A 15,902-nucleotide genomic window follows, 5' to 3' on the forward strand; every position below is an offset into this window, starting at 1 on the left:
GCCACAGCGCCCACGACCTGCGTGTGTGCAGGGGGATTCCGAGCTGGGTCTCTGGGCCGTGGTTTCCGGGTAAGGATGTGTGCAGATGAATCCCAGCTGTCACCCCTCCCACGTGGCAAGCCAGGCGAAGGCAGAGAAGACACCTTGCCACAAACACGCACAGGCTCTCTCTCACACACACACAGACATGTACAACACCCACACACATGTGCACACATGCACCTGTGCGCATACGTGTTTGCGTGCGCACACGTGTGCACAGACGTGTGCCGACGCACAGGTACTCGCCCGCGCACATCCACACATGTACACACACACACGCCCTGCACCAGAGCCCAGGGACACAGGGGCAGGAGCCACAGCAGGCAGCCTGGGCTCGGGCGCCAGGCAGACCTGGGCCCATGTCCCCGCTCACGTCCTCACTGGCCCAGCTTGTGCCAGGCTCGCCCTGGGGGCCAGGACCCCTGGCGAGTGGGCGGCCCGGTGGGAGAGCGTGGCGGCACGAGGCCAGGCTGGCGACTCTGCCTCTGGGACACAGCGCCCCCCCCCGCCCCCCCCGCCGAGATCCACACGTGGGCGCTCCTGCCTGGGTTGTGGTGCAGCCTCCTGGACGGCCCCTGTTCCCCAGCCACGTCTCCTCGCGCCGCACTGCCTCACCCTCCCCGCCGGGCAGAGGGCCCCCCCCCCGCCAGCCCCCCTGCCAGCACCGCCCCTCCCACTCCCCAGCTCTCAGCACAACGTCGCCATGTCCAGTCGGCCCCAGAGCCCCCCCTACCCCGGTCCCAAACCCGGTGCCACCTTTGGGTTTGGCTCCTGGGGGGTCACCTGGCTCCTGCTTATGTGTTTGTGGGCGGCCCAGCCCTGGAATGGAGACCCCAGGCTCCAGCGTGGGGCCAGTGACCATCGAGTGACAAATGTGGGAATGGACACAAGGACACACAGGGCAGGCCAGGGTGCTCCGGGAGCACGTGGCAGGGAGAGGGTGGGGACGGGGCGGGCGTGGACGATCTCGGAAAGCCAGGCAGGTGGGGAGAGGCTGTGGCCCCCGGGAGGCCTAGTGGCCGGGGGTACCTATCCCTGCACCCGGGGATGCCCGAGGCATGCGGGAGGGAGAGGGAAGGTCGGGGTTCGCCCCTGAACACCTGGCGGCGTCGGAGAAGGGGGTTTGTTCGGCACCAGGCTCGGGCTGCCTCTGAGGTGCCCAGGAGCTGATGACGCGCGAGGCTAGGGACAGCACGGTGACAGACACCATTTGCATCACGTGAGCAGAGGTGGAAACCGAGGCTGTGCGTATGGACAGGACCTCCAGGGAGGGGTCACGTACACCCAGAGCCCAGGCCAAGTGGGAAAGCTGCAGGGGCCGCCAGGCACGCGCCAAGAGGCCCGGGAGCCTGGAGCTGCCATCCTAGGGAGAAGCTGTGGGGGGGCGGGGGGCACGGCGTGTGCAGTGGCCATCCGGGCGGTGGCGTGGGGACTGAGGCCGTGGCGTGCAGGTGAGGAACTCCCTAGCAGGGGCTCCACAGAAGAGTATGGGGTGAAGGGGGCTGGCAGGACAGCAAGGCAAGAGGATGGGCGTCCTGAGCAAGGGGCAGGTGGGCTGGAGGGGGGAGGTGTTGGGAGGGGGCGGCATTCCCACACCTACTCTACAGCTACGTGACCTCCCTGAGCCTCAGTTTCCCCGTGTGGTGGAGACATGGCCACGCTGCCCAGAACAGCCTGAGGCAGAAACGCAGGTGCACCCAGGCCAGGGCCAGCCCAGCATGGAGGGCTGAGGATCCCCCCTCCCTCCACCCTGCTCAGGGCTCCACACTGATCGTCCCAGAAACTAGGAATTGGACCCCAAACTCACACTGCGCACCCTGCCCACCCCCTGGGGAGAGAAGCGGGCAGGGTGAGGGCCTGGTGCAGGGCACAGAGCTGGCGGGCGGGGAAGGAGCAAGCACGCTGGGCCCCCAGCGCTCACAGGCTCCCGTCAAGTGCCGCCTCCTACGAGAGGCCCTCCCAGCCACCCCGGGAAGGGCAGGGCCATCGACAAGCCGCACAGTCACAGCAGGGCACACACAACTCCCCGCCAGGGCTCAGGGCCCGATGTGGTGACCCCTGTGGATCTCTCACCAATGGACAGACGACAGAGGTCATGTCACGTGACACCATCACGGAGCCACCGGCCACATCAAGACCCCCGCATCGGCCACCCCAGGAGGCCGAGGGGGGGGCGACCTGCGGCCTCTGCTTGCTTTATGTGGCCTGAGAACAGTCTTTACACTTTACGTGCTCAAAAAAAAAAAAAAAAAAAAAACCCTCCTTCACGACAGGTGAAAATGATATGAAATTGACATATCAACAGACACAAAGCTTGACTGGCGCGCCCGTTTGTCTCCCCAACAATAGCAAAGCTGAGTGGCTGTGATGGAGGCGTGTGGCCCGCAAGGCCTCAGATGTATACCCAGCCCTTTACAGGAAGCATTCACCCAGCCCTGCACAGACCCACCGACTTCCAAGGCAAGAAGCAAAGACAAAAAGGGAGACTGCCCTAGATCAAAGATACTGAAAAGACCGAACGAGCAAGGGCGGGTCCTGCTGCGTCTGGAGTCAGGCAAATTAGAGGACGTTTGGGGGAAGTCAGGGTGTCTGGACATGGACAGGCCTTCATTTGCTGCCCAAGTGGACATGCACATGGTTGGGACCCCCGGCTGCAGCCCAAACCCCATGCATCCCAGGGAGTGAGTGGGCGGCAGCAGCCAGGGCGGCGCATGGAACAGGGGAGGGGTCTCACCCTGCACCCAAGTGGGCCGCTTGGTTGGACCGGGCAGTGCAGCCCACCTAGGACACCCCCTGAGAGTCCCACAGTGGGAGCATGGAGCTTGGAGGGCTTGGGGACAGGGACGCAGGTGCTATGCTGAGGAGGGGTCAGGGCTGCCGGGAACCCAACTCAATCACCCCACGAGGGTGGGGAACCCCTGTGGGCCCTACAGGGTCAAGTCCCCCGCCCCCTCCCCTCCTCATTCCTAGGAGCCGGACCCATGCACCCCGTGGAAGCCAAGGTTGGCTCAACTCAAACTCAGGGCCAGAGAGAAATTGCCGAGTGCCTGGTGTCCCGGCTCTTAAGGCCCTGCCAGCTTCTCGAGCCTGAGAAAGGCCCCCAGCCCCCAGCCCAGGGCACCAGCCTTCCACTGGACAGCTCTGATGGTCAGAGCTGACCCTGTGGCCCCCTGATTCACGGCCCTGTTGGGGCCCCCGGACAAGGATGTGGACGGGTCTGCTTTCGGGCACCTTCCCAAGGTGGGCCCCGACACCTTCAGAATCCGGTAGCACCTTCCCATCAGAAACGGTCCAATACGCAGAGGCAGGGACCCTCACCCACGAGTGCCCCGCTGTGGGTCCAGGGCGGCCTCCTCCCCAGGGGCCCCGCCCCAGCCCAGGTGCCCACACTCACCTGCAGCATGAGCTCACACTCATCTCGCCCCACGAAGATGAGCTCTCGGGGGAGCCGGTGGCGAGTGCCGCTGCCGCTCACCAGGAACCAGGAGGTGGCGCTCATCTTGGCACCGGCGAGGCCTGTCCAGCCCTGGGGGGTGAGGGGTCATCAGAGCAGGGCTCCCCTGCCTGGGCCCCGGCCCCTGGACACCCCAAAGACCAGCACAGATCCTGCCCCGATGAGGTCCAAGCACCTTCACGGCACCACCGCAGTGGCCGCTTCCAGAAATGCTGGGCTCCAGGCCAGCCCCTCACCGAGTGTGCCTGCCCCCTGTGGACCCCTCCCAGGCTAAGGTCGCCCGGTCCTCCCTTACGCTCTAGGTCCACACGTAGCCTCTTCTCTCTCTCTCTGGGTGCCAGAGATTGGGTGCGTGGGGCGCTAGCCACACTGCCTGTGTGTGGACCCACGTGTGTCCCCGTGACCTGCAGGAGCTGCTCCCAGGTGGGACTCAGCGTGGCCCTTCAGGGTCCCCACAGGCTAGGCCCACACCCAGGACACAGACTCTGAACCAGAGCCTCTGCCTCCCCTGCTGGAGACTCTGGGGTGGGCCCAGGCAGGGGGCAAGGAGGAGATGGCTGGAGACCGGAGCCCTGAGCCATCAATACGCCTGCCACTGAGGGGGGGTTGAACGTTCCTTGGCAGTCACTGTGACTGCCCTGCAGACGCCCCCAGGCCAGGACAGTACCAGGTGGTCAGGGCAGCAGGCAGTCCCTCCAGTGCCCAGGAGGGAGGTGGTGCTTTGGTGCCTGAGATCCTGGGGGCTGATATGGTCAGGACGGACAGGGGAGTATCAGGGTGCCTGAGGGGCACAGTGGGGACAGCCTGAGTGACGACAAGGGCCGATGTCACCCGAGACCAGACCCTGGGGCAGCCTGAGGCCCCACGCAGCCAGTGTGCACGTGCTCTCACACAGATGCCAATTGCCCAGAGCCGTGTCTCAGGGGCACAGGTACCAGAATGTGCAGACACACCTGCGCCCCACACATGTGCACACAGCTTACACACACACCCGGAGCACCGCCTACAAGTGCCCTGGCCACTCTCCCGTGGAAGCTCACACACGCGTGCGCGCACACACACACACAGTGGGTAAAACGTGTCCTGAGCACTGCCATGCGCCAGGTGGTGTCCTGGGCTCTGAGAGACACACACTGTCCCTGCATCACGGGGCTTCCCTCCAGCCAGGGAGGTGGGCAGCAAGAAGGGAAACCGCTTGTGAGAAGGTGCGAGTGACACAGAGAGAAATAGGGGTGGGGACAGCAGCGCAGCCGCGAGGGGTCCATCTACGGAGGGTGGTCAGGGAAGGCTCAACTGGGAGCGGGCGGATGCAGGCATGTGAACATCTGGGGGCCGTGCTCCAGGCAGAGGGAACAGGCAGGGCCAAGACGCTGGGCCGCGTGCTCCCGGGAGTTCTGTGGCTTGTCCGGGAGCGAAGGGGGAGGCCCTGGAGGGCCCAGGACATGCTGCATCCCTAAGTGCAGAATGCAAATGCAGTAGGCCTGTTCCAAAATTATGAAGGATTTCAAAACAGCGAGAGCAGAATGCTAAACCCAGTGCAGGGTCTGAGTGCGGGGCCCATGCAAGAGCATGTGTCACACACCCGTGAGGCCAGCCCTGGAGGTCCTGGGTCCATGATCTGACTCACAGTGTGCAGAACAGATGGCAGGTCAAGCAGGAGGCTGGTTAAGCCATGAGACAATAACGAGGGAGAGAGAAGATGGTGCTGGCACCTGGCGGGAGCAGAGGACCTAGGGAGCATCCCCAGGCCCCGTCCCTGCGACACCCACACCCAGAGCCTAGCCTGAGGCTCCTACGAGCCAGGTCTCAAACCAGGCCCCACCCATCGGTGAAGGCCCAAGTGACCATGTAACCCACGGCAAACCCTCATGTCACCTCGGGCAAGCAAGTGGGAAGATGTCGAAAAATCCACCCAGAACACAGCCCCAGCCGGCCAGAGCCCCTCATCCCGGGACCCCTGCCCTTCCTCAGGGTCCAGCCAGAGGGGCAAAGCTCTGGAAGCCGAAGGGGCGGGGACTCCCGAGCCCCTGCAGCCTACGGAGGCCTCAGCAGCACAGCCGGAGGAGATGACAGAGCTCTCTCCAGGAGAGTCCCCACCCAGCCCCCAGCCCAGCCCAGCTCCCACACTCTGCCATCACCTGCCACCAGGTCGTGACGGGCAGTTGGCAAGGGAACCCCACCCAGAGGAGGCCACAGCCTCTGCTTATGGCAAAGGGAGGCCAAACCCCCAGAGCCGGGTTATGCGGCTGTGGCGGAGCCAGGCCGCCCCTGCTGCTGCCAGCCCATCTCGAAAAGGCCCAGGCCTGGAGTCGTGGACGCTCCCAAGCTGCCTGCGGCCGGTTCAGGGCTAGGCTGGCCATCGTTGCTGGGAGGGAGAATACTAAACACCCCAAACTTGTCCCCCCAGAAGGACCACCCGCCTGGAGGGGAGGGGAGGAGGTGGAGTCGCCCAGGGGCAGGGGCCGGGAGGGGCAGAGAGCGGCGGCGGGCGGCTGGAAAGCGCAGACTGAACGGAGGCCGGGACAGCGGAGAGGCGGCGGCGGCAAAGGGAAATGAGGAGAGAGGAAGGTGGAGGAAGACGGAGGGAGGGACCGCGGGAGGGGAGACCAGGCCGGGAGGAGGCCAGGCGGGAGCGCCGGGCCCGCAGGGGGAGGGAGCGACGCCTTCTCCTGAATCAGCGCTCGCCGGGGGCGGCCAGGGCCCAGCCGGTGCCTGGGCGGGGACCCCGGCGCCCGGGCCAGCGCCCCCCTCTCCAGGCCGCGTAGACGCGCGCCCGGCGGTCCCTCCCGGCCTGACGCAGACCTGAGCCGCCTCCGCGGGGGCGAAGACCGACCTGGCCAGGTGCGCCGGCAGCCCCCACCCCCGCGCCTTTGTCCGGCCCACCGGGCTCCGCTCGCCCGCCCCCTGCCCGCTGCCCGCGCGGCCCCGTCGGCGCGCAGGTGCGGGAGCAGGGAGGCCCGGCCGCCGCGGGCGCAGAGCGGCGCGTCTTACCTGCAGCTCGGTCCCGACTCGGCCCGGCTCGGCCCCGGCCCTCCCGCCCGGCCGGCCGAGCGCTGGGCGGGGCCGCCGCCTAGGACATGCCCGGCGCGGCCCGCACGCTCGCGGCAGCCCGGCGAGCCCACGGGCAGAGCGGCGGCCCGGCCTCGCGCGGCGGGTCCCTGACGTCTGCGGGCGCCCCGCCCCGCCCATGCCAGGCCCCGCCCCCGCCCCGCCCCCCGGAAATCCAGGTTAGGGCGGGCCCGGAGCGCCAGGTGAGCGCGGCTCCCGCCCCCGGCGGCTCAACGGGCCCCGCCCCCGCGCCCACCCCCCCGACCCCCTCCGACCGGGCCCAGCCCCCTCCCCCACTCGCCCCCACAAGTCTGTCCCCAGACCCCTCCCCTCACGGTCTTCGTACCGCCTCGGCTTGGGGACCCGCCCCTGCGTGCCGGGGGCAACCCGGTGGCCGCAGCAGCCCCGCGTCTTGGCTCTGAGCCCGCGGTTAACGCTTAACCAAGCTCCGGGAACCCGAAACTCGAACCGCACCGCTGGGCCCTAACCTTTGGCCCCGCCCGCCCAAATGAGGGGTGGAGGGCGAAGGAGGTGTGGTGAGCCCCAGAGGCCCGCGCCCGCCCTCTCGTGCTCCACGCGCCCCAACCCCGGGATTTCGGCCGGGCTGGGTGAGGTGGGTCGTGGGCGTCGACGCAGTCCTACCCTCTGCTGACTGCGGGCCGGGCCCTGCCCGAGGGCGGGGCGTGGGTCGCGGAGTGAGTTCTCACGCGCTGCTCGCTCCGCGCTGGGCGCTACAATAGAGGTATCCGGTGTCCCGAGAGCGAGAGGGGGAAAGGGCTTAACGCTGCGGGCAGGGGCGCTGTGGGAGACGCCTAGGTGGGGGTTTGCCCTGCAGGCATTCCTGCTTTACTGGTGGGGACTGGCCTTGACCGAGGGAGGAGGTGCGCAGCGAAGCCAGGGAAGTCCTGGGAGCTGGGGTTGAGGAGGCGTGTGCCGGGGAGTCTGGGCTTTGTGGCCTGGGCGGCTGGCGCTTCTGAGCGTTCACGGTGCCCTACACCGGGAGCACCAACCCATGGTCACCAGCCCCCGACAGAGCCAGGCCTGGGGGTTGGAGTGCGGAGGGGGTCCAGCACCCTCGAGTACAGAGGGGAGCCCCATACCCACTACATAGGTGGAAACCCACCTACAGAGGGAAGAGCTATGAGGGTGCAGGGAGTGTGCCGGACGGTGGGCGGCGCCACCTGTGCGGGACGCACCGGAAGAACCTGAGTTGGGAGCGCGGACTGCTAGGGGTTGGGGTAGTGGGGGGAGGGGCAGGCCAGGGGAGGGACCTGTAGCCAGGTGATCAAGGAGCTTGGACTTCGTCCCAAGGACAACGTGGCGCCCAAGGAGCGTTTGCTGCTGGCTGAGACCTGCTCACATGAGGCTTTCAGAGAGCTCCAGGTGCCAAAGGGCATGGAAGGAAAAAGAACAGGAGTGGGGGGTGGGGAATGGTCAGGTGTCCAATCCTAGTCCTGGAATGGAAGAGGTGGGGGCAGAGAAGTGGGCTGGGCCTTCCCGGTTTGCCCCCCAGACCCACCTTCCTCCGTCCCCATGGCCTGCGCTCTGGGCCGCATCGGTGGCCCCATCCCCCACTCTCCCCTGGCTTCCGGGTGAGTTTGGAAGCCAGCCCAGAGGTTGGGGAATTTCCCCAGCTCCCTCCCGGCTGGGCACAGACCTCGCCTCTCCCTGAGGTCCTCTCCCTGAGGCCCCAGTCCCTACCCTGAGGCCCTTTCTACCCTCTTAGGGCTCTGAGGCCAGCCCCTACCCGGGTCTTCACCACCCTGTTGGTTTCGCCTACCCCTTGCCTGCACCTTGGTAAATGGACCTTTTATAAAAGTCCTTTTCTCTCTTTGCACCTTTCTCCTGCCAGGACGCTGACTTCCTCCAAGTCAAGGAAGAGAGAGGAGGCAAAGACGGCACCCAGTGGTCACCTGGACCCCCTACTGTCACTGGGAAACAGGTGAACAGGCCAGGAGAGCAGGTGTGCAGGGGTCAGCTGTTGAGAGTTTGATGCGGAACGATGGAGAGACCTGGGGACACTCAGGTGAGCTGTTCGGGACAGAGCTAGGGGCAGCTGGAGGCCTCATCAGGTGTGGGTGATACTTGGAGCCAGAGGGAGGGTAGAAAGAACAAGGTAGACTAGCCAGGAATCCACAGTGAGGACTGGAAAGGAAACCCAAGGAGGGGTGAGGCCACAGTCTCCCCAAGGTTGCATTGAATGCAACCTGTAAGAGTAGCTACAGGATTTCTTTTTTTTTTATAACTATGTGAACCTATCCTGAAATCCATGAGGAAAATAAAGGTGCAAGAATAATTAGCCTGCAAGTACTTGAACAGACATGTCTCCAAAGAAGATAACCAAGTGGTCAACAAGCACGTGGAAAGATGCTCAACATCATTAGTCATTAAAGAGATGCCAGTCCAAACCACAGTGAGGCGCCACTTCACACCTGTTAGCATGACGACTATCAAAAAATAATAATAATAATCAGTGTTGGTGAGAATGTCGTGAAGAACTGAACCCGATGCATTGTTGGTGGGAATGTAAAATGGTGCAGCCTCCATGGCAAACAGTACGGCAGTTCCTCAAAAAATTAAAAATAGAACTACCATACAATCCAGCCATTCCACTTCCGAATATATGCCCAAAAGAATTGAAAGCAGGGACTCGAATAGATATTCGTACACCTGCGTTCATAGCAACGTTTTTTACAATAGCCAAAAGGCGGCTGCACCCCAAATGTCCTTCAGTGGATAAATGGATAAGCGAAATGTGGTCCATCCTTACAATGGAATATTATTCAGCCTTAAACAGGAAAGAACATGGATGAGCCTTCAGGACATTGTGCCAAGTGAATTAAGCCAGTCTCAAAAAGCAAATTCTTTATGATTCCACTTCTACGAGGTCCCTAGAGTAATGCAGTTCTTAGAGATAGAAAGGATGTTGGTTGCCAGGGGCTAGGGGATGGGGAGTGAGTGTTTAATGGAGACAGTTTCAGATTTAGGAAGATGAGAAAAAGTTCAGGGGACTTCCCTGGTGGCGCAGTGGTTAAGAATCCGCCCGCAAATGCAGGGGACACGGGTTCGAGCCCTGGTCTGGGAAGATCCCACATGCCACGGAGCAGCTAAGCCCGTGCACCACAACTACTGAGCCTGAGCTCTAGAGCCCGCGAGCCACAACCACTGAGCCTGCGTGCCACAGCTACTGAAGCCCACGCGCCTAGAGCCCATGCTCCACAACAAGAGAAGCCTCTGCAGTAGGAAGCCCGCGCATGACGACAAAAAGTAGCCCCTGCTCACCACAACTAGAGAAAGCCTGCGTGCAGCAACAAAGAGCCAACGCAGCCAAAAATAAATAAATAAGTAAAAAATAAATAAATTTATTTAAAAAAATAGTTCAGGAAGTGGGTGGTGATGATGGTTGTATGATGACATGAATGTACTTAGTGCCACTGAACTGTACCTTTAAAAATGTTTGCAATGGTAAATTTTAGGACTTCCGTGGTGGCGCAGTGGTTGAGAATCCGCCCGCCAATTCAGGGGACACAGGTTCAAGCCCTGGTCCAGGAAGATCCCACATGTGCGGAGCAACTAAGCCCGCGTGCCACAACTACTGAAGCCCGCGTGCCACAACTGAAGCCCACGCGCCTAGAGCCCATGCTCCACAACAAGAGAAGCCACCGCAATGAGAGAAGCCCACACACCACAACAAAGAGTAGCCCCCGCTCGCCACAACTAGAGAAAGCCTGCACGCAGCAACAAAGATCCAACGCAACCAAACATAAATAAATAAACATTAAAAAAAGAAAGCTCACATTTCTTGATAAAAGGTAAATTTTATGTTTTTTATGCGTTTTACCACAATTTTATAGATTATTTTTATTTATTTATTTTTGGCTGCACTGGGCTTTCGTTGCTGCACATGGGCTTCTCGTTGGCATGGCTTCTCTTGTTGCGGAGCACAGGCTCAGGACGCGCAGGCCTAGCAGCCATGGCTCATGGGCCCAGCTGCTCTGCGGCATGTGGGATCTTCCCGGACCAGGGATCGAACCCGTGTCCCCTGCATTGGCAGGCGGATCTTAACCACTGCACCACCAGGGAAGCCCCCACAATTTTAAAAAGTAAAGAAAAAAACCAAAAACAATAGCCTGGGCTTCCCTGGTGGCGCAGTGGTTGAGCGTCCACCTGCCGATGCAGGGGACACGGGTTCGTGCCCTGGTCCAGGAAGATCCCACATGCCGCGGAGCGGCTGGGCCCGTGAGCCATGGCCGCTGAGCCTGCGCGTCCGGAGCCTGTGCTCCGCAACAGGAGAGGCCACAACAGTGAGAAGCCCGCGTATCACAAAAAAAACAACAACAACAAAAAAACCCCAAAAACAATAGCCTGTATAATTCTAAAAAAGAAGGCGCCAGTCCTGCCAGAGGGTAGAATCTGTCACAGAGCCGACCAGAACATTCTGTTATAGGTGGTTGACTGAACACACAGATCAGAGGTCCGTGTGATCATTTAGCATACTATTATTTGGCATTTAAAATCTGCGAGGAAAAGGGCGTTCTTTAATAAAGGGTGTTGGGACAGCTGAGCAGCCATCGGAAGGAAACATGACATTGGACTCCTATCTCACTCCAAAGTAAATTCCACATGGACCAGAAATACAAATGCCAACAACAAACCCACAAAAGCGTTTGAAGAAAACACAGGAGACTGGAGACAGTTTAATAGTCTCATCATGAGGAAAGCTTTTCCCAGCACGATAGAAGCAGAGGTCATAAAAAATTTTTTGATAAATTTAAGTAAATTACAACTTGCAACATTTTGCATAGATATAACCTTTTAAGTCCTAGGATGTGCCGCAAACTGGGAAAAGCTTGTTGCTAACTCATACCTCAACGGAAGGGCCAACTCCCCAGCAGAGCGGGCCTGTGAATTAGTAAGGATGGGGGCCGAGCGTCTCACTGGAAGCTGGGCAAGCAGCCCAGACGCATGCAGAAGGAAACCCACATGGCTGTTAGCTGAAAGATGCTTAACTTCACCCATGAGCAGAGAAATGCAACTGCACGTGGCCTTCAAACTTTGGAGGTTTCGAAGAGGGGCAGGCGGGAGTGGTGGGGAGACGGGAGCTAGGGTGTGAGTCTGAGGTTGGAGGTGGGGCGACAGTGCCCATCGCCTTACAAAAGCCCTCGTCCAGCCAGCCTGTCTGCTTCCCAGGATCTGTCCTGCAGGAATACTCGCGCATGTGCATCAGGCCTAGTCGAGATTCTCATCGCTGCTTTGCACCTAAAGCAGAGCTAGAAACGGCTCGGCCTCGGTCCGTCCAAGGGCACCGCTGAGGGACGCCAGATGCCGTGCAGCCGTGGGCACCACTCGGTGGCTCCCTGGGGGGCACAGCACCAGCTCCTCAGTGTTCTCAGAGAACCCGCAGCCCCCTCTCCCTCCTCTGCACTGTCTGGTCGCGGGGTGGCCCCTGCACGCGGGAACTGGGGTTGGGGAGACCTCATTTCCACCCTTGGCCCGAATTTTTTAAACGAGGAAGCTGTGTTAACAATGACAAGATTTGCTGTTTTCTGTAGGGAATAGTCAGGAGGGGGCAGGGTCCCTGTGCAGAAAGAGGCGAGGGAGTGGAACGGCCAGCATATCCTGGGGACACGTGGCTCCAGGGCTGGGCGGGGCGGGGCACCGAGTTGGTGCCTGGGGCTTGAGGTAGAGCTGCAGACCCCCTGGGGGGTGGGAGTGGAGCCAGGGGATGCAGAGAAAAGATAAAAGCAGGCCTCCCATCCCCCTCCCATCCGGTCCCCAGCCCTAGGGCCTTGCTGCCCTTTGAAGCCACTGGACTCGGCGGCCTGGCCCACGTTCCTCTGGCCTCCTCCTCAACCCCGTACCCCGCTCGCCAGGACTTCGCCGAGGTTCTCTGGTTGAACTCACATAACCTGAGCATCTGCCAGCCTAGTGGCCCTGTCCTCTGTGGTCGAGAACCGTGGAACTCCGGCTGTCCCTTTGCCTTTGGATTTTTGCATTTAGTCCCTAGTTTCACGTGCATTTGCTGCTAGTGGGAGAAAGAAACCTCAGTGCTGACACAGAGGTGATGGGCCCAGCCCCTGCACCTTCCCAGAGTCAGGCGCAGGGCCCGTTCTTCCCATCCCGATTGTCTGTCCGGCCTTGCTGACCAGACACCAAGGTCAGCTGCAGCCAGGAGCTGGGCCTTCCTGAGGGGCCGGCTTCCCACTTGTGTGTCTGCTGCATGGCTGCCCAGGCCTGTTGGAGCTGCCCGGCCCAGGACACGACAGGGATCGCCTGCAGGCCTGGGCCCTGCCACACCGGGGAGAGTCCTGCGGGGCTGGTCTGGGCCAGGCAGCTGGGGCAGGGTCCCGCTCAGAGGGGGGAGGCAGGTGGCCCAGCGGAGGTGGGAGGACCCCTGGCCACTGTCCCTGTCCTCTGGGCTCAGCCTCAGGGCTGAGGTAATTATCCTAATTATCCGCGAATGGCAGGGGGGCAGTCCTAAAGCCTGGGCCGCACTTGTCCATGTTTCATTATTCGGCCCAGCTGAGCCCCGCAGCTGAAGGGTCAGGCTCCAGGCCAGGGGATGGGGGGCACAAGTCCTGCTGGGGCCTGGCATGGGAGCAGCGGGTGCTGGACTGTGGCAGGACAGTCGTTGGCCCCTGCACCCCTAAACCTGAGGGCAGGTGGGAGGGGCTGCCAGGCTATATCCCCATAACCCCTGAGCCTCCCTCTTGAAGGACACAGTGTCGGCCTGCACCCCACGCAGAAGTCACCCCTCAAAGGGAACCCAAGGGTGGGCAGGGCAGTGGCCACGCCCCACACACCCCGCCGGCTTCATGCCCCCATTCTCTCCCTCCTCCATTCATGCCCCCTCCCCTAGGTATGCCCCCTCCCCCATTTGCTCCCCTCCCCCCATTCGTGCCCCCCTTGCCCCCCTCCCCCATTCACATCCTGGCCACGTGCTGTGAGCATTGTGCTCCTCTGCTGTGGGTGTCCTCTCTCGCGCCCTCAGGCTGGAGGGCAGAGTCCATCTCTGCTCCGGGTCCAGGCTCTTATACTCCCCCCGCACACACACACCCCCATAACCCTGCAGCTCCCGTGACGGACAAGGCGGGTGAAGAAGGGCTGCAGGAGTCACCTCCTCCCGACTCGGGGTGACCCTTTCTCAGGGATCCCCCAGGGAACAAGGAGTAGCTTTGCTCACATCTGCAGCACCGCCTCAGCCCTCCTTCCACCACGGCAATCCTGAGGGCACCCACTCCAAAGCCTCCCGCCCTGTTCCTTCCAACAGAACCAGGTGCTTTCAGCCATCAGTGCAGAGCTCTTGATCTCAGGGAAGATGCGCCAGACGCAAAGCTGGGTGTGGGCACAGGCCCAGTTTTTGCCCAAGTGGGGTGACTTCTGCTGTCGGCCAGGGAGTGGAGAAGGGTGCTTCTGGGAATGCTGTTCCTCCCATTGAAGAGATGAGGTGAGGTAAGACACTGTGAGACACAGTGAGCCATCTGCTCACCGCCTTTGCTGGCTGAGGTGTGATGCTCGGAGCTGCAGCAGCCATGATACGAGCAAGAGGAGAAGACCAGGACCTGGGCAGCAAAGCCGGTCCAGATCCCGGCCTTTGCTGCTGAACCGGACCCAGAATAAACACCTCATGCTTATTAAGTCAGACAGACAAGAAGCCCTCATTGTCTCTTAAGCTACTTTGGGTTGAATGCTGTGTTCATTGCAGCCCAGCCATCTGTGTAGCATAACATGTTCAGGTCGGCTTTCTCCAAACTGTTCTTGGAATATTAGTAATCACTACATCTATGAAAGAAAAGGCCATTTTGGTGATATTTTTTTTTTTTTAATAAAAATGTGGTACCCATCCCCCCACCAAGCATGACCACCTGGAAACCACCGATGAGGTCCCTTCTCTCTAGGGATGGTGACATTGGACATAGGCTCCATTAGCCCTCCTCCAGGATGAAGCATGTGCCAGACACCTGGAGAACCCCGCTGGGGCTGAGCTTTTGAGAATCTGGGTGTCGTCCATTCCATCAGCCCACACACCTCAGGCCATGCTGAGGAGCACATGCTAGGACGGAAGGCAAAGAGCACATCGACATCTGCAAGACGTGCTGTTCCTCCAGAGCCTTTGACCTCGAACTAGGAGCATCACTGTTAGATGTTAGACGTGAGTTAGATGTGAGTGGAGGCACCGTGAACATGTTGGAGGAACGGGGCGCGGCATCCCTTCCCCTCCCTTCCTATTGCGACAGACTCGTTTGGCAATTTTCTGTCAGATGTTAATTCTTGCAAATGCCCTGTGCCACCCACCGCTGGTGAGCGGTGGCACTGGTGACAATGGTGACCACTGCCAGTGTAGTAGCAGAGGTGACCCTCTCGAAGCTCTTCTCCCAACGGGGTGGTGGTGCTGCCATCGTATCGGCCATCCTTCCCAGGGCTGAGACCTGCCTGTGGATCTCCGAGTGTTACCTCAGGAAGCAGCAGAAGAAATCAGGCTCCCGACAGGTCAGGATGCTCGAGAGGGCGGCACTCGGACAGCCTGGTGGCCGTCCTCGTGGCCACTGGGCTTCTCCTCCCGCATCTGAAGTGGGGCAGTGAAAACTGCCACTAGAACTCCAGGCCACTGAGGGTCACTGGAGGAAGACAGTGGCTGGAGGTGAGGTCTCCCCGTTGGAAGGTGAATGGTAACATCCACGGGTGATCTGTTGAACGGCTAATAAGAATGGATTCGGTGTACAACCCTCCAACGTGGGGCCACGTGCCCATGCGTGTGGCAGCCTGCGGGGCTGCCGAGGTAACGCCATGGTGCCTCTGTCGTCAGTGAGACTGCATCTTCTGTGACAGCCCTAACCGAGGACTTCTTAATATGTTGAAATGCCCCTTCTTATTAAGCAAATGCCTTTTTATTTTGATGCACAGAATGGAATTTTTTGCTTCATGTCTCAGATTTATATTATTTTTTTAACTCTCGACATTTACTTCCTTTGTGTATTGTAAGTCACGTACATGTGCTTTTTGTACAGTTGTAAAATTTTAATAAAAATCAACATATTTTTTGAACTGCATTACATCAGCATTTATAGACGTCGTTACGCACAACCTACCTTGGAGTCCCATGTGCGCACTGGCCGGCGCCTGGCATCTGCTCTGTCCCCTGGCAGCGCCCACGGCCCTGTCCGCTTGTTGCTCCAAGCCAGGTACCTTGCTTTACAATTTCAGCCCATATCATGATGCCCATCAATGTTTGTTGCACCCCAAACACATAACGCTGTGCAGACTCGTTTCTCCTAGTTCCAGGGCTCAAACAGAAAGTATTAAAACGCAGCAAGATCTTATGGTCTCAAACCGGACCCAGATCAAATAAGCAGAAACC

At 60.5% G+C, this 15,902-nt stretch overlaps 1 protein-coding gene and 1 long non-coding RNA gene across 8 annotated transcripts in view; one reads left to right on the plus strand and one right to left on the minus strand.

The window, feature by feature from the left end:
• Nucleotides 1-7,026, minus strand: part of CEP170B (centrosomal protein 170B) — a 26,346-nt gene extending 19,320 nt beyond the window's left edge. For 2 of the 5 annotated variants that reach the window (XM_073799981.1, XM_073799983.1), the window contains exons 1-2: nt 6,488-6,644; nt 3,437-3,568 (exon numbers count right to left, since the gene is read on the minus strand). In XM_073799981.1, coding sequence (XP_073656082.1) covers nt 3,437-3,541 — 105 coding nt within the window. In that variant the 5' untranslated portion in view covers nt 3,542-3,568; nt 6,488-6,644. Of the gene's footprint in view, nt 1-3,436; nt 3,569-6,487; nt 6,646-6,890 lie in introns of those variants that run through there. The other 3 variants (XM_073799980.1, XM_073799982.1, XM_073799979.1) reach the window with 3 other exon arrangements.
• Nucleotides 6,147-15,594, plus strand: LOC109549731 (uncharacterized). 3 transcript variants are annotated; one of them, XR_002176128.3, is made up of 4 exons: nt 7,174-7,286; nt 7,856-7,927; nt 8,397-8,570; nt 10,021-15,594. It is a non-coding gene; the product is annotated as an uncharacterized lncRNA (long non-coding RNA). The 3 variants fall into 3 exon arrangements; XR_012329805.1 differs by lacking the exons at nt 7,174-7,286; nt 7,856-7,927 and adding an exon at nt 6,147-6,337; XR_012329804.1 differs by lacking the exon at nt 7,856-7,927 and having other exon boundaries at nt 7,150-7,286.
• Nucleotides 15,595-15,902: the final 308 nt, after the last annotated feature.

Source organism: Tursiops truncatus, chromosome 2 (assembly GCF_011762595.2).
Source record: "Tursiops truncatus isolate mTurTru1 chromosome 2, mTurTru1.mat.Y, whole genome shotgun sequence".
NCBI lineage: Eukaryota > Metazoa > Chordata > Mammalia > Artiodactyla > Delphinidae > Tursiops > Tursiops truncatus.